This window comes from Octodon degus, unplaced genomic scaffold (genome assembly GCF_000260255.1).
Source record: "Octodon degus isolate 3935 unplaced genomic scaffold, OctDeg1.0 scaffold00022, whole genome shotgun sequence".
Taxonomy (NCBI): Eukaryota; Metazoa; Chordata; class Mammalia; order Rodentia; family Octodontidae; genus Octodon; species Octodon degus.
Window position 1 is genome coordinate 430,691 of NW_004524598.1, and position 19,896 is coordinate 450,586.

Genomic DNA, 19,896 nt, shown 5'->3' on the forward strand with positions numbered 1-19,896 from the left:
ATTAGCAATATAAATTAAAGGTACAAGATACCTGTTGATCCAAAACTAGTGAGGTTCAGATAGAATTCAAGATTGAATGATTATAGGATTTCTGGATGGATATGAATTAAATAAAAATAAATTCATTTTACTAGAAAAATGATTGATGTCTTAATAAGAAATGAAAACATAATGATTTAAATTGGAGCAGAAGGAGGTGAGGAGTTCCCCTACATAAACTTGTTTAGTTTGAAGCTGTATCACAGATCTCTTAAGATGGTCTCCAGGTTCTGCAATTCACTAGGAAGACCAATGGAACTTAGCGTACGGCTGTACTCAAAGCTATGACCTGTTACAGAAAAAGGACACAAAGCATAAACAACAAAGGCAAAGGGCACATGAAATCTAGAAAATCCTAACGTAGCTTCTGGGAGACTTTCTCCAGTGAATCTACACAAGATATACTTCATTCTTCCAGTAAGGAATTGTGACAAGAGATGAAGGATTGTCTATCACAGAAGCTCATTAGCACCATAGTGTCTATGGTTTTTATTTAGTGGAAGCTGATTTACATATACCCCACCTTGCCTTGTCCTTGCAAAATTACAGAAGGAAAGGAGGTATTTGCCATAGACTATATTGTTAACACAGTTGTTTTAGGAACAGTGAACCATTCTTACGGAATACTGAGAAGCCTTCTAAATCTAAAGGCCTCTCAAATGCCAGCCAACACATGACCATACAGACAGACCTTTTTAAGGATATCTGTGTAGGGCCTGCTATACTATTGTGTTTCTTCACAGAAATGATGGCATGATATGTAATTAGTTGTAGTCAAAGTACTAAGAAATAAGTGCCGTTAACCAGGCATAGTTGTCCATACCTGCATTCCAACTACTTGGTAGGATAAGGCAACAGGATGGCAAGTTTGAAAAGCTTTTTGGAGTGATTTAGTGAAATGCTGCCTGAAAATAAAAATAATTCTTTAAAAAGAGATGGGGGTGCCTGGGAGATGGCTCAGTAGAATAAGCACTTCCCTGGCAAGGGTAAGGGTCTGAGTTCAATCCCAGGTTCCACAAAAAAAAAAAAAAAAAAAAAGGTGGGGATGTAGCTCAGTGGCAGTACCCGTATTCAAACCCCATTGCCTGCCAAAAGAGAAGAGAAATAATGCACATCTTTTAGTCTGAGAGGATTTAAACTACACAAATTAATGAACATGTGGTGCTGATGTTCAAAAGTGTAGTTCATAGATTCCTGGGAGTCACCAATACCTTTTCAGGAGTTTCTACCAGCTCAAAATCATACCAGTTTTTGCACAAATCGTACAGAAACTAGTGCAAATCAAAATTGTGACTAAAGTTTTACTTGTATCTCTTACAATTTACACTACTATGCAACCGTGGTGGGGGCAGTTAAGGACATCATTAATGAAGCAGTGAAATTTAACTTCATTAGATTGTGACCTTTAAGTACAGACCCGTTTGTATTCTGTGAATGACAATGCAAAGTATACTTTTAAAGCACCTTTGCTACTTTCCAAAGCATTGTGGTTGTCTATTATTTGACTGGAAGTTGAAGTGACTGCTTTTATCTTGAAAGAACAACTGACAAAATATGGTTACTCAAACTGGGATATATGGCAGACATTTTTTCAAAAATGAATGAAAGAAATAAACCTATCACTTCAAAGAGAACTGACAGTATGTGTTGCTAATAATATAATTTGAGCTTTCAAGAAAATTAGAATTTTGGAAAACTTGTATTTTTTCATTGTGAGCCTGAGAGATTCCTGATACTTAAAGAATTTTCTGATGTGAATTGGTATTAATGCGTACAATTTTTTTTCCAATATGGATAATGAAACATGTCAACATTGGAAAGCTATGTAATTCAGTAAATCACAGTTTTCCAAATGACTGGAGGCTTTTCAACAGGCATTCATGAGCAAAAAATTGATTCAAAGTATAAGACAGCCCCAGTACTTTGAATGTAGCAGAATATGAAATGTTCATTGACATTGGTTTCAGATTCTATGATGCCTCACGTTCCATAATTTAGCTATGTCTGGCGTCCAAGAAATACAGCTTATCAAATTGTGGTAAAGTAAAAAAGAGATTTCTACAGTATTGATAAATCCATTAAATTTCTTCCAGGTGGACATATAGCCCAGAGGTAAGAGTACTTGGCTAGCATGTACAAAGCCCTGGGCTCAATTTCTAGTCCTGAGATAAAGAAAGGAGGTTGAGGTGGGAAGTGTATGCAGAAATAGAATCTAGCTATCTGCTGTTACCTTGCACAAAATTCTAGTATGGCATATGTCAAAAGACATAAGCTAATAATAAAAGCTTGTCAAGATCCTCATCTTTTCCGTGTATGAATAGGAACTAATACCAAAATGTTGGGGGACTTCTAATCAAGGGAAAAGAAGTTTGGAGGACAAAAGACAAAGAGTTAAGTAGAAAAGAAAGAATTAATCAGATGTATCTCTTGTTCTCATTTGTTCGTGTCCTAGTCACTTTGGTTCCTTTTTCGTCCTTCCACTCTTTAACAGAATAGCAAGTTTTAATGTTTCCATAGATAACTTGTCAGAGCTTCTGCTTCAGTTTTCAGGAGTCTTTTAGTCCACTTCACTCACTTCTGTGACTAAGCCTTGAGTGCTGGCATTGCTTGAAGTATCTGAAAGCTTTTGGCTACACTACTTGTCCCTCCAGGTCATGAGTAGCCACAGTCGGACTTCCCACTCCCTTTTCTCCAAGAACCACCTCCTCTCAAGGTCTCACTTGCTCCTGTCACCTGCACTGGACCAGAAGCCTCATTTGAACCCTTTCAGCAGTACCCTGATTGTCTGGCATCTTTTGCCTTTTGGTCAGGCCTGTGGCCCTGTACCCAGGGTCCATGCAGCCATCCGCTTTCTGTCCTTCATCTTAGCTGCTTTGAGCTGTGTGGGCAAAACTGTATAACTGTACTTGTACAAAAACATTGGTGCCATTCTTCTCCCAAGTTGTTATTGAAATCCTTCCTGAGTTCCCATAAATAATTTGAAAACTACCATTCTCTACAAGTTTTCTAACCCAGTTCTAGACACCTTTTGATGTTTTGGGGACTTTTAAATTCTTGTTTACTTTCGTATTCCTGAGTTTATTCATGTGTTTATTTCCCTTCCTCTTTTTCTCTCTTCTGTTCGCTTACTGCCTTGCCTCAGTTTCTATACTGCTTCCGTTTGCCATCTCTACCCTCTGCCACATCTTTTTCTTTTTTCTTTTTCCAATGAGAAAGTTAAGCTAGCAACTGATGGCTGGTTTAAAAAAAGATTATGACAGTAGGGAGGATATCTATTATATCATAAAACTGAACTTACACAGGTTTTACTTCTAAATTTTTATATAAGCTTACCTTGTAGGAACTTGGGGATTTTGAAGTCTGAGCCATACTAGAAATATGATGAACTAAGCTCTTTTAAGTCTTGGTTTTAAGTCTGCGATTAAGTTTTAAGCTTTTTGTACTAAAATTTCAGGTCTCTTTTCAGTGATGTTTTGCTGAATCAGACTGTGTAAATAATTATAGGTGAATTGATTATTTTTTATTCCTTTAACCTTTATTTTAATTATAAGAGGCAAGACAATTCTTTTCACTTGTTTTAATTGCAGTGAGCCTTTTTTGGAAAGTTAAGGATGAAGGCCTAAGTGTAATGTAGGGGGGTGTGTGTGTGTGTGTGTGTGTGTGTGTGTGTGTGTAAAGTCACACAAAAGAATTTTCAGTTTGTACTGTATTAAAACTGGGAAAGTTAAATAATGTTTTCTTTATTTATAGGCTGTTGGTTTAACTTACGGGAATCTTCAGACACTTTCTGATAAATCTGCCATGGTCACAAAGTCCTTAGAATACCTTGGTGAAGTATTAAAATACATAAAACCTTACCTGGGAAAAAGAATCTTCAGTGCAGGGCTGCAGCTGACTTATGGGATGATGGGTATGTATTTCTTACATTATTTTGCTAGTAACATTTCCTTAGGTTGGTTCGAGCCTGCAGTATCCAGATAGATAGGGCTATAATGGAAAAATCATTTATCCTCCACACAAGTATAGGAATAATCTGAAATGCAGTGATTAAATTTAAAATAATTCATGTCAGCCTACAGATGCTTGTTGTATTTGTGTTAAAATTATGATGAATACAGCAAATATACAAAGACCAGTCACTAGCAGTAGTTTACTGTGCTTCACATTGTGAATACCTAAATAACTAAAATGGACTGTTTACTAATGTTTACTTAGGCTTTGTCAGAATTAAAAACATCAGAAAACTATCACTTCTTTTTATTTTTATAGTCTGCTCAGTGTGAAGGAGGTCAGGAGAAGATTTGAAAAGGCATTAGATATTTATGTTTTAAATACAGTGTCATACAATACTCTCTTTTCAAAAAGAAATCTTTTCTCTGTGCCTGTTCAGTAACAATAGAGTTCATTTTTCTTTAGGAAATCAGTAATTTGAATATCTTTGTTCACTAAAATCATGTAGCTAACCAAAATAGGAACTGGATAAAGGTACATGAGAAAGATCTTCTTAGAAGTTTTTATATAGAATTTTAAGTTTTGGAGCTTTTTTATTTCTCTGTGACCAAAACCTTATATCTATTCCCTTTAATCTTGTGAATGTATAAATAAACCTGATTTGGGTTGTCTGAAACCTTTTATCTTTGTTGTGAAAGATAAAGGAGAACGTGAAAATGTATAAATATGGATGATGTGGGATATAATGAGAGCAGTAGTAGCAATTCAGACATCTTAATTCTGAGAGAAATGTAAGTGGAAATTTATTGTAAGTTTAACATAGTAAAACCTAGATTACTAAGTATTTTAGCATTTAGGCATATAATTTAGGGTTATAAATTAATAAACATTTAAAGTTATCAATCTTTAAAAGCATTTTCTAATGCATTCAGGTTTACATTTTTGCCAAGCTGTATATGTGATTACAGGGTATGTCTTTACATTTAAGGGTACACGATTGTCTTATCATGAAGTACAAGATTACAGTTTGATAGGTGTTAATGTAGAACTAGGACAAAATTTTACTTAGGAAGAATTAAGGGCTTTCTTTGTCCTGTCCTGCTACCTTGCTGATTTTCAATTTTTTGTTTGTTTGTTTTGTTTTTGTACCAGGGATCAAACTCAGGGCCTTGTGCTTGCCAGGCAGTTGCTTATGCTTCTGAGCGATATCCCTGATTTTCAATTAAATGTCAAATAGATATGTATTCTTTCTTTTGCCTATATCTCAAAGACTAGACATAAAACATATAGTTATGGGTGCTGCCCATTTATTCATTAGAATCTGCAACAGATAACTTTCTGAGAAAAAACTAGAGCAAAAGCAGAACCTGATTTGAAATGTCATGGTTGGGGTATCATAACTTGGTGAAAGAAAGAATTATGATTATTTACCTTGCTATTTCCAAACTAGGGATACCTGCTGTTCACTTGCATGGCTGCTAGTGGAAGGCACAGAACTTTGATAAAAATCAGTCTTTGTTAAGGGAAGCTCTAGGATTCTAATTATAATTCAGTAATTTCTAAAGGCAGGATTGGTGCATAAGTAACATTCTCAACTTCTCTTCCATTAATTTCCTTTTGGGGATTTAGGAAGAAGAGGGTTGTTTTGCTTTGATTTAGTTTGGCTATCTCATTCTCCATGCTTCATACTGTATGTTTCCATGTTTTTCCTTTTAGTCATCTCTGTCTCTGGTAAATCTTCCTGTTTTGTTTTTGTTATTGAAATTCTGCCATGACCTTGCAGTGCCCATACGGTTGTGTTCACCTTTTTCACATTCCCAGATGGACGTGGTCTCCTTGATTCATCTGTTGTTTCAATAACCTCACTCTATAGCTTGCCATTTGTTGTAATTGTGTACTTGACATGCCCCTCCTAAATTTTAAACTTAGGGTGGTGGCAATATCTTTTTAATGTTCCATTCTCATCCTGTTGTGTTTGAACACAAAAGAATATTTACTGAGTATCAGGCACTAGATTGGAAACTGGGAATATGTTCCTTTAAGAATTCCAATGTAAGAGATAGCAGATTCTAAATAAATGTTTCTGGAATTTAATAATTTTATAAATCAAACAATAGTACATAATATATTTTTGAATGTTTCTAAATGAGCAAGATTACTTTCTGACTATAGAATGCACCTCATAATGATCCCAACTCTTTATGTGTAGAAAAATAATGCGTAAGAACTGTTGTGATTATATTTGAATGGGAAGATTATCAGTGGGTATTCATGTTTTAATGTCAGTTTTTATCAGTAAAGATGTTTATAATGAAAAAAAAAGAGATCTTGTTTTAAATAAAGGAACTGTAAGTCAACTTTTCCCAAAGTTTTTTCCTTAAATTTTTTTGTTTGCCTTCATTTTCAAGTATCACAGGCACACCTAAATACACATACGTACACAATTACCATTTGCTGGAAATTTAAACAATAGGAATTTGAAACAGCAGTGCAGCAAATATATTACTTTTGTCTTCTGTACACTCATAACACAAGATCTTCAGCAAAAGGTTTTAACTTTTGCAAAAGATGAAATACAAAGATAGATGGGGTGTTTGGGGCTGGCAGATCTCTGTAAGTAATGCACATTGTGACACCTGAGTGTGATATGAATCATTCCATATGTCGGTGATGATAGCAGCTCCTTTACGGGTATACTAATGGAAATTACAATATGAGTTCTTCTCCTATTGCTGTCAGACTGAAGTTTTCTACCTACTGAAGACATGAGGAGCAAGTTAACATTGTTTAAAATATTGCTAAATGAACATTGTGTTTCTTTATGATTGATTATTGTGCCTCCTTTTACAGAAGATTAATGTTGCTGTTCTTAGACGTGATTATTGGTTGTTTTTTTTAACATCAGTGTACTCTTTATGTTTGTTTTCCAGCTGAGCTTGAATTTTAAAGTTTTTGTTTGATGGAAATGATTTTGAATGTTATCTTTTTTAGTTTATAAGATGCAACAATATATAGAGGTCTATGCAATCGATGTATCACTGCTGTTTGGACAAGCATTTAGTCTCATTGTTCAATGAATGAGGCTTCAGTAGTAATACACTATAGTGGAAATTGTATAACTTTATTTACATTTTTAAATAAGAGGTATTCGTTTGTTAAGCTTTACTATCATCAAATGTGGCAGTTGACAGACTCCTAGCATCAAGGAAATCATGAATACATTTTAAGTAAAGAAATATATTTCTTTCTTTTGTATAGTTTTGTTTTGAGCAGGATCACTGTAAGTAGTTCAGGCTGGCCTTGAACTCACAATCTAACCTGTTCTGGGTTCAGGTGATTCTCCTGCCTCTGCTTCCCAATTGCTGGGATTATGTGTGCATAGAACACCTGGTATGTTTCTCTTTAAGAATCACATTTTCTTCATTTTAAATAACTGAAAGATAATGAAAATTGAGGTTCAGTAAGCCTAAGTGATCGCTCCACAGTGTTAAAACTTATCTAATTTCTCTGTTTTAACAATGAAATTTAGTTATGTCTTTCCATGTTGCAAACTGGATTCAGTCAGCCTATAAAATTATACTGTGTAAAAACATAAATAGAAGTATTAAGAAAATAAACGTATCGCAATGTGTATCATTATGAGTGACAAAACTTGCTCAGAAAACTTGTGTATCTTGACTTGTAACAGAGAAATTTACGCAGTGAAATGAGTCTTTTGACTCCTAATATATTTCTTCCTACCACCTATTTGTATTAAGTACACTTTTTTTCATGAAATAACAAAATATTCTAGCTAGAAGATAACTATAACTGCTGTTACTTTTCTCTTTATTAGGAATTCTTGTTAAATCGTGGGCACAAATCTTTGCCACCTCTAAAGCCCAAAAGTTGCTGTTTCGAATCATAGATTGTTTACTGCTGCCACATACAGTATTACAGCAAGAGAAGGCATTACCTGCAGCTATGTTGACTGCAATTCAGAAGAGCCTACCTTTATATCTCCAGGTATACTAAGTATGGCTGCTTATAAGCATAAAGCAATGGAATCTTGGTCTTAAAATACAGTTCAGTGTATGCAGATTTAAAACTGTACATTGTAAACTCAAGGGTACATGCATATGTATTTGTGGTACAGCCCCTGAACAAATTTTTATTTCTTTTGTGTTTGACTTTGAAAAGAAAGGTTTATAAAGACAAATCCTTTACCTCACAGAGCTTGAGATGGAGCAGTGGCAGACTAGCACAAACACTTAGCAGCTGTGCTTAGTGTTTTCCTTAGAAACCTCAGCGACTTATCCGCCAGACTTAGAAGCTTCTGGGGGTGATATTTAGGTACAAAAGAGAAGAACAAATAGGAGTGGAGGACTGTTCTGTCTGAAGGAGCAAATATATACAAGGGCAGGAGATGTAAGAAATATAGGGCAAACTGGTGAAAAGCAAATGAAGTGGTACCTCAGTTTATAACCTCAATTCTCTCCACCATTCAGATTGCAAACCAAACCTGTCAAGAATGAAACTAGCCATTGAATTTGATTCCATTCTTGTCTAACTTGGATTGTGATCAGAATAGTAGAATCAAGTTCATGAACCAAGTTACTATAGTTCTATTATTTCTAGAAATTCATATGGCGGGTGCCTTATAGTAGAAGGATTTACGTACCATGCTAAAAGATTGAGATTCATCTCTTATATTGGGAGTGTTGATGAATTTTGTCGTGACATAATCATGTATATACTTTAAAAAATGATTCTAGTGTGGGCATCAAAGATAGTGTGGGGATTAAATTGGAGATTTAGAAGGCTTTAAGTAGTTCATTGAAATAACCATGCATTATCTAAATTGTTTTGAACTAAGCCAGTGAGATTAGAACCTATATAGATTTCAGAAACATTGATAAACTGCTAACTAAAATGGAATTTCTGCAGATGCAGATATGAAAGTAACAATTGAGTTGAGTTTTGTCTTATTTTGGAGGCAGACTATCACTATGCAGTGCAGATAGCTTTGAACTCAATATGTAGTCTGATTTGGTCTCAAACTTTGGACAGTCCTCCTGCTTCAGCCTCCCAAGTGCTGGGATTACAGGGGTGCACTGTCACGCCCAGCTAGTTTTTGAGCAACTTCAACTTGTGTGATATGGAAAATCTTGATAGTAATGTCCAATTCATTATTGTCTGATATGCAAAAGTAGTACTGTGGGGCTGGTGAGATAGCTCATTGGACTAATCACCTACTTAGGTAAGCGTAGGGACCGGGGTTCAATCCCCGGCATCACATGTCATGCTGGCCCTGCCCCTGGGTACGTTGAGCTGACCACTGAGTCCAGGCCTGGGTGCGCAAGCCTGTGATCCCAGGGCTGGGAAAGCTGAAAACAGGAGGATCACTATGAGTCTGAGCTGTATAGTGAGACCCTCTACCAGATACATAATTAAAAAAAAAAAAAAAAATTTCTAACTAAATTGCATACTTAACAAATAACAGCAAAATTTCTGTTTTCAGAGTATCTATTTGCTTTCTTGGGGTATTCGTGCCTTTGAGTTTAATCATTTGTAGGATTATTGTAATCTATGTGAAATGTAATGTTAACTGATACCAAGTGGAAGAGATTAAATCAACAGATATGTAATAAGTATTATGAGTTCTTGTGATCTTTATTAAGCTCCCAACTCTAGACATCAGTTTCCCTACTGCAAAATACACATAGAGTAATATTAACTCACTGTGGAATTTTTTTGAGAAATTTAGAATAGAAAAACCTCTGAATAAATCATCGTTATTCTGGGACTTAATCTGCTTTCTTCTCCAATTATCTTTTTAAAATTACATTTAATATGTTTTTTTAGTATAATTCTTGTACTTTTAGACAAAACAATCAGTATCCTACATAAAAAGACTAACCTAAACTGTATTTTATAACTATTGTAATGATCCTGGAAGTTAAGTGTTCTGATGATGAAAAAGAATCTCCCTTTTTTTCTCCCTGATCTTTCCCCCTATTTCCTGTGTCCATGTTCTCAAAATACATGTTTGGTCAGATGTAATAGCATATGCATTACCCAGTCTCAACTTCAAAGATATCTTTGTGTCTATTGATAAAGTTATAAATGGTAACATGAATACTAGCATTGGAGAATGTAATAGTAAGTTCCTAATTATTGTTTGTAAATTGAAATTGAATAATTTTTGAAACTTTGCCTTTTATTTGTTTTTTCTTTTTGTTTTTTTTTGCAGGGCATGTGTATTGTGTGCTCTCAGTCTCAAAATGCAAATGCCTACTTGAATCAATTGCTAGGGAATGTTATTGAGCAGTATATTGGGCGATTTCTTCCAACTTCGCCATATGTTGCAGGTCTTGAACAACATCCTGTTTTGTTGGCACTGAGAAATTCATCCACTGTTCCATGGATGTCATCTCTGAAGAAATGCATCATACAGGTTATAAGGTACATGCATGTATTAAAAATAGATATATGTACAAATTACTAATCTATACTAAAATGTGATACAACAGTACTTTAAGAAACATTGGCATTTGATAATTTTGAAACTTTAGTGAAAAATATTAACATTTTATTAAAATGACATTTGCTCGGCCGTTGAGATAGCTCAGTGGACCAATCACCCGCGTAAGCAAGCACAGGGACCAGGTTTTGATCCCTGGCACCACATGCTGTGTCAGCCCCTCCCCGCAGGTGTGCTGAGCCGGCCACCAAGACCTGGCATAGTAGCGCATGCCTGTAGTCTCTGTGCTGGGGAGGCTGAAAATAGGAGGATCACTATGAGTCAGAGCTGTGTAGTGAGACCCTGTACAAAAGGCATAAAAACTTTGAATCCCCATTGTTTAGGACCCTGGCTGCTTTAGCTGACTTTCCTTAGTATGCAGGGGGTAAGGGGGGATTGTTTTCATAGTTCTGATTGAAGATCCCAAAGTTAATAATCTCTGAAGTGTCTTTGGTTTTTTACTTTCTTTAATGCCTACTAAAGATGAAGAGACTGCCTTACTTTTAATCCCATGGGAATTAGAAAATTGGGGCTCCTTCCTCTGAATTCCTGAGAATTTTGTGCTTATTTTTTTCAAAGCTCCTGTCTTTTTTGTTTTATTAAACTTTACCACTAAATGGTGACTCCCTTGCTCCTTTTCTTAGACTTATACCCTACATACTGTAAGCACCCTCTGAATACTCAGCAGTGAATGAAGTAGATAAAACCCTGCCCTCAAAGAAAATGAATAGATCAAATGTGTAGATGTTTTGGAAATCACTATGAGGAAGAAAAATGATTACTTAAATATAGTTCCTACCCTTAAAGAAGCTTATAATCTGTAGTCATTGGGGGTTTTTTGCTTTACTGTAGAAAATTGTAAGTTTTTTCAAGTATGTCTGGATGCATAGTTTAAACTTAACAGTAACTCACCAGATTTTCATATTTTCTAGAATTACTTTAAAAACTGAATAGTTCTCACTTTCATTTATTTAGTTAACAGATATCGTTGAGCAGCATCTATGAGCCAGGAATTGTAAGTGCTGGGGCCAAAAAGATAAGTCAGATAAATTATTGTTATTCTCTCTTGAGTTGTAATAATAAAATTTGTCTTTCCTAGAGATGACACTAAGTCCTTACTTAGTTCTCTGGTACGTTTAAGACTAGAGGAAGGAAGGAGATAAGACTGGAATGGAAGTTCATTCCTAGAATACTCCTTTCATTTGGAAAGGTAAAACCCTCACATGTGAGGATTGTATGTGTATACCATTTTGGCAGTAGAGAAAGTGTTAAAGCATTGCGGACATAATTGAAGAGACCAGACTTATATTAGAAAGGGTAAACAAACGAGTGAATAATTAGGTTTCAATTTATTGTGGAGTCATGGAACTTAATATAGCTTATATCTGCTATTCTGGCATGTAGCACACCAAAAAGATACGCATTGTTTCTAAAATCTTACTTGAAAATACCATGGTAAGACACTCATACTTATTTTTTAAACTGTACTTTATTAATTTGGGTGGCAAATTTACTAATACCTGTAAAGTACATAGCATTTGTTTTAGCGCTATTGAAAGTTTAAATAGAAGAAAAAAACCAAAGTATTACTTCTTTTCAGGAAATCCTACTTAGACTATAAAGGGTCTGCACCCATTCCTCGGTTGGCAGCCATTTTGGCCTTCATCCTCCAACTCTTCAAAGAAACTAATGTAGATTTTTGTGAGATTGAACTGCTCCTGCCTGGCATCTTAAAATGTTTGGTGCTGATCAGTGAACCCCAAGGTTTGTCAGTTTATGATCTTGATTTGTCATCATTTTCTGTGTACAAGTTGGGACTCTACGGTGCGCCATCAATTAAATTGGTAGTTATAAAAGAATATGTTATTATTTCATATCTATTGCTTACTGGGTATCATGGATACACAGCAAACACCAACCAATATGCGAGGTCATGTTTGACAAAGTGGTTTAAAGCTGACATATTTCAGTCTTATTTTAGTGAGTTTTTTCCTTGCCTTGTTTTCATTTGACAGTTATGTACTACGTCCTTTGATTAGTCTTGTCAACTTTGTAAAGAAAGTTTGTTCAGCCTTACTCCAATATTAAATGCAGTTTGTTAAATATCAGGTGGTGAGGGGTCAATTACTTTCTTCTATGCAAGTTTTTGAATATCTGAGCTGATTTGGGAGAGACTTATAAAAATCTTCTGATTCTAGTCCCTTTGTTTTTAGTCTTATCACCTTAACTTCTTTTTTAAAATACCACTTTTTTATTTTCTATTGTAAGATACTTTAATGAGCTTATTAGGCAAATACTGGATTCTGCTATTAGTTCTATCCTGGAAAATTTTTTAGTGTAAATACAGTATTCTATATGTGTTTAGCATTATAACATCATGATTCAGGGCAGGGCTTCTCAAAATGTTGCCACATAAGTACTTTTAACTGTTAAGATAAATGAATAAAATGCTTGCCCTGAAGAATCTGAGGTCAGTGCCCAGAGTAGTAATGGAAAGCTCAAATAACACTTTGAAATGTTCCTTTTTATCTCAGACATGCGTATTTTTAATCCATGTTTACTTCTGTATTTAAAGTGTTTATCTCTGCTTCTAACCCAGGTTTATAAAAAGCATCATGTTTATATGAAATACACTGATATTTAAATGCATACTCTAGTAATACCTTGTTCACTGGAGAATACCCAGAAGTGGCCTCCCGACTTTTTAGAAACTTTGACATTATTGAAAAACATCCATATTTTAAATTTTAGTGAAAGCCTGTTGTATGGTATAACACAATTGCTGACAGAATAGGGAGTACACTAGTTGCCCTTTATCCAGTTTTGCTTTATGAAGTTACAAGTACCTGCTGTTAACAGTGTTTAAAAGTAATAGATGTAAAATTCCAGAATAAATAATTCCTAAGCTTTAAATTATACCTATCTAGAGGTTTGTTTGACTACCTGTCTATAAAATGGAATGGTATGACAGGAGAACTGCTAATGGCACAGGGTCTAGAAAGTAGAGAAGAATCAAGGAAAGAGCTGGGAGGGAGATAAAGCCTTGCAGGACATCTTCAGTGACCCTGCCTTGTAACAGCAACTCAGCTAGAAGCTCCTATAATCAGGTCACCTTCCAAAAGCCCTACTTTTGGAATACATCAGGTTCTTCAGGAGCATCTAGAAGTAAACCTAGTATAGACCATTCTGAATAGCAGGCTGAAATCTCACAAATCATCCCTTTTTCCAGTGTATCCACACAGTATATGCTATTTACCTATGAGCCACGAATTACAGACATTACTGTGCTTGGGTTCATGTAGTGCTCATTTTACTTAACAGTGGTCCCAAAGTGCAAGAATTGTGATGCTCACAGCGGAGACATGTCAAATCCCAAAGAAGCTTTGAAGTGTTGAAACGTAAAGTAACATTATTTTGAGAGGCAAACCCTATTCACATGATTTTTATTATAGTATAGGGTTCTACCTATAATTCTTGTTAATATCTTACCATGACACATTTAGAAATTAAATTTTATTGGATAGATATGAAAAAAATAGCACATAGTTCTAGGTGTTATCACAGATTGGGGCATCTGCTGGGTGTATTGGGACACATCCTCTGAGGATGAGGACAGCACTACTCTATAAGCATAAGCTACTCTGTTGTTTCATGCCAGCAACATTTTCTCATGAAGGAGACCAGAACTCACAAGCACATCTAACTAGTGAACGCATTGCATGTTCAGTGTAGATGGAGGACAGAATTCTCCATCTCTGCATTGCTATCTTTCTAAGCTGAAAAAACAGTATGAGGTCTACTTGATTGGCTTAGAGAAAACATGCTGACATAGAAATGTTTACATTACTGTTTATAGCACTATTAAGCCCTGCAGTAAAAACTTCAGTGCATAGATTTCAAAAAGTTGATAGGCCCATTCAATAGAGTATTATTTGGGCCACAAAAGAGAATGGGGTACTGACACATACTGTCATGTGGATGAACCTGCAAAATACGAATGTGAAAGGGATTCAGTCACTAAAAACTACTTATTTATATAAAATATTTATGATGGTTGAATCTGTATAGAGACAGTTAGTGGTTAGGAAGAGTCAAGTTAGCAAAAAGATACAGAATATTGTTTTTGAAAGAATGAAAACACTCTAAATTGACTAATTCTGAAAATATTAAAAAAACCCTTGAACTATGAACACTGTTAAATAGGTGAAATTATAGTATGTGAATTATATGGCAATACACCTGGGTTTTTTTTTTTTTTTAATAATATTACCCAGTTTTCAAAAGGTAACTTAGTTCAGTTAAAAGTTACAGAAAAAAGTCAAAATTTTAAAAAGTGTTACATTAATGTTTAAAACAGCTATATCCAACTGGCGAGATAGCTCAATGGTCTAAACACCTGACTGCCAAGCACAAGGGCCAGGTTTGATCCTTAGTCTCACATGCTATGCCGGCCCCAGGCACTGAGCTGGCCAGTGAAATCCCAGGCATGGTGGCTTATGCCTGTAATCCCAGCACTGGGGAGGCTGAGACAGGAAGATCACAAGTCCGAGCTGCATAGCGAGACCCTGTACCAAATAAAAAAGTGATTTAAAAAAAATTTTTTATAAGACAGCTATATCCATCCAGGTCAAAAAATGGAATCCATCCAAAGGTCCATTAGTAAATTGTTCAACAGTATGTTGTAAATCTCTCCAACAGAATATTACTAACCCAGAAAAAGGAGTAAGTACTGGTAAATTCTGTGATGTGGGTGAACTTTTAACACATTTTATAAAGCAAAGACAAGACACTTGCAGAAAAGTACATTGTATGATTCTATACATGAGCTTTCCAGAATGGCAAATACATATATGCAGGCAGCAGATTAGTGAATATCAGCGAGTGGAGGAGAAACAACAACACGGGGAGTGACTGCCGAAGAAATAAGCATAAGGGTTTTTCCCCAGGAGTGATGCACACGTTCTGATGATGACGAGTCCGCAACTTTGGGTGCGCTGCAAACTGTTCAGAGGGCAGCACTGTACTATCTTTATCTCAGGAAAGCTGTTATTCTAAAAGCTAGTGCTCAGTAATGGAGAAGATCACTTCCTTGTGATGTGATACTCTCTCCATAGAGATTTTGCTTGTTTTTCAAGAAGACATCTTTTTAAAAACATAAGTCATACTGCATTTAATAGAAGTTATGAAAGTTCTGTAGAGACAGTTTGCTGTGTGTTCTTTATCTACCAGCTTCATGCCATGAAAACGTTTACTTCCTATTAATTTAAATTCACATTTATCATGTTTTGTGGTTGTGTTATCATGTATTCATTTCTGGAAATATTCTTTTTCTTGCAGAAACATGTTTCTTCTTAGGTATTTCCTATCTAATCTGCCAAAACACCCTAGGAAGACTTCAGTAGCATTTAGAACATGTTGGGTTTTCTATTTTTTTCTCAATAGCTGTGTTATTCAACTTATGTCTGATGCAGTGAACTAAGAGAGGAGAGTTTTGTGCTTGCTCTGGCAGCACACATACTACCAAAGAAGGAAGCTCTGTTTTGGCCCACTGGTGAGCGGTTTGGCCCACCATCAGTTGTCCCTTTGCTTCTGGGCCCTGTGGTGAGATAGAACATCTAGATGACTGTGTGTGTGTGGGAGGAGGCTGCTGTCCACATGGAGCTGAAGCAGAGAATGATAGAAGAGGCTAAGGATCAAGTTCCCCTCCGAGAGCACAGCCCTGTTGACTTCATTTCCTCCCCTGGGCCCACATTGTTAATGTTCCATGACTTCCCAGAAGCCTGCAGGCTGAGATCCATGTGCTTCGTGTACAGGTCTTTATGGAACATTTCACATCCAAACCATGGCTACATTTTCGCATGTTTAGGGGCACAAGCACACAATTTTGTCTTGTTCTATATTTAAAGAATACAAATGTTATTTCTATACAATGTCTTTTAAAAGGAAGATATCATCACAAATAGTTTTCCTTTTAATATATAGTGTAGGTTTACCTGATTTTAAGTGAAAATAAATTGTTGGTAGTATCAGGCTTGTCATATATGTGTGAGGAGTGGGAAGAATATACTTAACAAATTTAAAAATAGCCTGTTTAATTCTAAATCTGAATTTTTAAAGTCTCTTTTGTCAGTGTGTAACATTGCTTGTAGGTTAGGACATTGTAGTATTTTTGAATATGGGCTCATTTCTAAGAGAAAAACATCTTCACACGTATGGTTTCAGTTTTAAGACTCAAAAATAGACACGTTTAGGTGTACTTTAGAACACAAAAAACTCATAACTATTTCATTTTGAAAATTAACACAAAAGCATGTACATACTTCAAGAAAACAACATATTTTTCTAAATCAAGAGTGCTAAAAGTGAGAATCCAGATGGTCAGTTCAGACACTGTGTGATGCTATAATTTTTCCTCCTAGTTAAAAGGCTGGCCACAGAAAACTTGCAGCACATGGTAAAAGCCTGCCAAGTGGGGTCAGAAGGAGAACCTGCCACCCAGCTGACTTCTGTGTTTAGGTAACTGGAAAATATGCCAGTTGGCAAAGAGACAACTGCCAACCATTTGACAGCCAGCATGTTTGTTAAGTAACTAATTATCCAAAACATGATGTGTTACTCCTTGTTTATAATATTGCAGTTATTGTATTTTTGGCAGTAGTTCTGTTAACATTGTATTATTTTATTGAAAAGTAAAAGTTCCAAGGGAAAAGATAGAAAACTGATTTAAAAGTACTTGTGAATTTAGTAAGAGTTTTGCAGTTTTGGAGAGGAAAAAGTGGGATGTGTGTGTCCTGACCACAGGAGCAGGGCTGGCAGCACTCGCTGGCCTGTGTCACTCAGGACCACTGTAAAGTCCTGGACTTTCCCACTTGCTTGAGATACTGCCGCTCCAGAAAAGTCCCTGATGTTTACTTTGTGAAGCACAGGCTGTGTAGAAGTTGATCTGTTGTTCAGGAGAGTGACAGTGCAACTTGAAGACTAATTTCTTCTTTTTTCTCTTTCCTGCTTTACCTCTTTTTAGAGTCTGGTGCCTTCTGTTTAAAAAAAGATTTTGTTTCTCTTAATATTTTTTTCTCAAAGTTCCTAAGTTTACCTTCATCGTACGTAACTCTTAACTTACTGGTACTTTAATAAATACTTTGGAGCCTATTCTCTTCACTTTGTTGGATCTTTGTTTCCTCAGCTTTTCTCTTTGAAGTCAGCATTCACCCAACTTTTATAGTTTAAATTGTGATCACATTTAACAATAATGGATTTGTTATAACAATAATGGATTTGTTAAAGTTGTAAAATCCCGGAGGGGAAAGAATTATATGTGATCAGAAATCAAATGTTTTTTTTATATATAATTTGTTGAGCAAAATAGGTATTTGTTGTCTAGAAATTGTAGGCTTAAAATATGTTACCTTCACTTATCAGACTTTTTATTTTATTTTATTTTTAATTTTTTGAGGCAAGGCCTCACTGTGTAGTTCAGGCTGGCCTTGAACTTGGAGCTGTCTTCCTGCCTCAGGCTTATACAGAGTTTCTGCTCGGTCTAATGTCTCTTACTCAGTTGAAGAAAATAAGGTTATAAATAACTTGGTTTACTCATAAGAATGATTTTAGTCTATCCAGAGATGAAAGACTAAAACATAACCAGGAAACCTAACTTTCTTCCCAGCTACACATTTCTCACCCGGATTTTGATGCAGTGAATATAATGCAAAGCCATTGGGATTAGTTTTTTTCCCCTTAGTTCTCCCTCAAAGAATCAGAACTTTTCCCTCCTTTTCCCACTGCCCTTACTCTGTCTCTCCTGCCTCTCACTGAAATAAGACTCTCATTTCTCACTTTAAAGTGTCACCTGTAGGGGCTGGCCAAATAGCTCAGTGGATTAAAGGGCCTGTGCAAGCAGGTGCAGGGACCCAGGGTTTGATCCCTGGCCTGCTCTGCTGGCCCCACCCCTGGGGCGCTGCTGAGATAGCAATTGAGACTGGGCGTGGTGGTGCTTGCCTGTAATCCCAGCTCTTGAGAGGCTGTAAACAGGCAGATCACTACGAGTCTGATCTAGTAGTGAGACCCTGAACACCCTGTAGACCCTTCCTTAAAATACAGAAAAAAATAAAAATAAAAAATAAAGTGTCACCTGTAGTCTTCATGTTGCAGATAGGTTTTTAAAGAAGTCATTTTTGAAATTACCTTTCTAATATCAGGTTATAGTTGATTGCAGTGTAAATACCAACCCAGGGAAATTACCCAAAAAAACAAATCAGGTTTTTTGTTTGTTTGTTTATTAGTACATGTTGGCAGTACATAGTGATTATATTCATTGTGGAAAGTTGATATTTGCACATATTGCATGCATTTTAATTCTTTAAATGTCATTTTTGCTACCCTTCCCTCTCCCTGTGTTTCTGGACTTGAATCTTGCGTAATGTGTTGATTTTCAGGCAGTTTATCCAAGAGTATGGAATAAGATACAGTCATCAAGTTTATGGCATTTTAGAGATAGTGGCCACACTGAACCAGCAGGTTGTCGTCCACTTGATATCTACCCTCACTCAGTCTCTGAAGGATTCGGAGCTGAAGTGGGGTATTGGCAAGAATACTGAACAAAGGTATGTTTGATGATACTATTACATTGCTTAAGCAATGATTATGAAATCTGTATTTCATTTTATAGAAATGGCACATTCTCCATTTGAAAAATTTGGAGTGTGTCCTTTTGAGTTGAAAAAGTTTCGGTGCTCTAGTGCGAGTTTTGTGATTGGAAAGTACCGTGGTTCAGTGACAGGCTTAGCGGAATTCACACGCCTGTTGCCATGTTGCTCATTTCCAAAGGATCACCAGAGAAAGCTGTATGTTTTGGTGATGCTGCTATGCTCAAACCACATTTAGCGTTCTTCACTGAGAAGCGATCTGCAGAGTCTCAGGTGCCTTGTGTTTTGTAGAATCCAATGATAAATTACAGCCCTTTGAGGGCTGCCTGATTTATCAAGTCCTCTATATCATGTATATCCAGTTAGTGGGATAAGTGACCCAAGTGTTTTATTCAAAAATAGGCACTTCTTTTCCTATAAACCAAAACAGTGTTGAACTATTTTGAGAAATGTAGTATCCTAAGTCTATAGTTCAAAAGAGATTATTGTATAGGAGAAAGTACACCAGTATTCTTATGTAATGACATTTGTTAATGAATCAAATATTTTAACTACATGTTTAGCTATAGTTATACAATCTAATATATACCCATATTTGTAGGTAAAATTTTTACTATATACTGTCATATTTGAGATCTTGCTTAGAGACATGACTATTGATTAGAGCTTCAGTGAACTAAAGAATCCATCTTTTCAGTATAGTAAATCAAAATGCTTAAAACAGAAACACCAGAGACCACCCTGACATAACTTTTCTATGGC

The 19,896-nt window shown here is 35.8% G+C and overlaps 1 protein-coding gene across 1 annotated transcript in view; it reads left to right on the plus strand.

The window, feature by feature from the left end:
- The window catches only part of Mms22l (MMS22 like, DNA repair protein), a 128,568-nt gene that overhangs the window by 107,004 nt on the left and 1,668 nt on the right, over positions 1–19,896 (plus strand). Inside the window, exons 18-23 of the mRNA XM_004628288.2 lie at positions 3,790–3,949; positions 7,826–7,995; positions 10,223–10,434; positions 12,093–12,256; positions 16,912–17,008; positions 18,925–19,092. Of these exons, the coding sequence (XP_004628345.1) occupies positions 3,790–3,949; positions 7,826–7,995; positions 10,223–10,434; positions 12,093–12,256; positions 16,912–17,008; positions 18,925–19,092 (971 nt within the window). The remainder of the gene's footprint in view (positions 1–3,789; positions 3,950–7,825; positions 7,996–10,222; positions 10,435–12,092; positions 12,257–16,911; positions 17,009–18,924; positions 19,093–19,896) is intronic.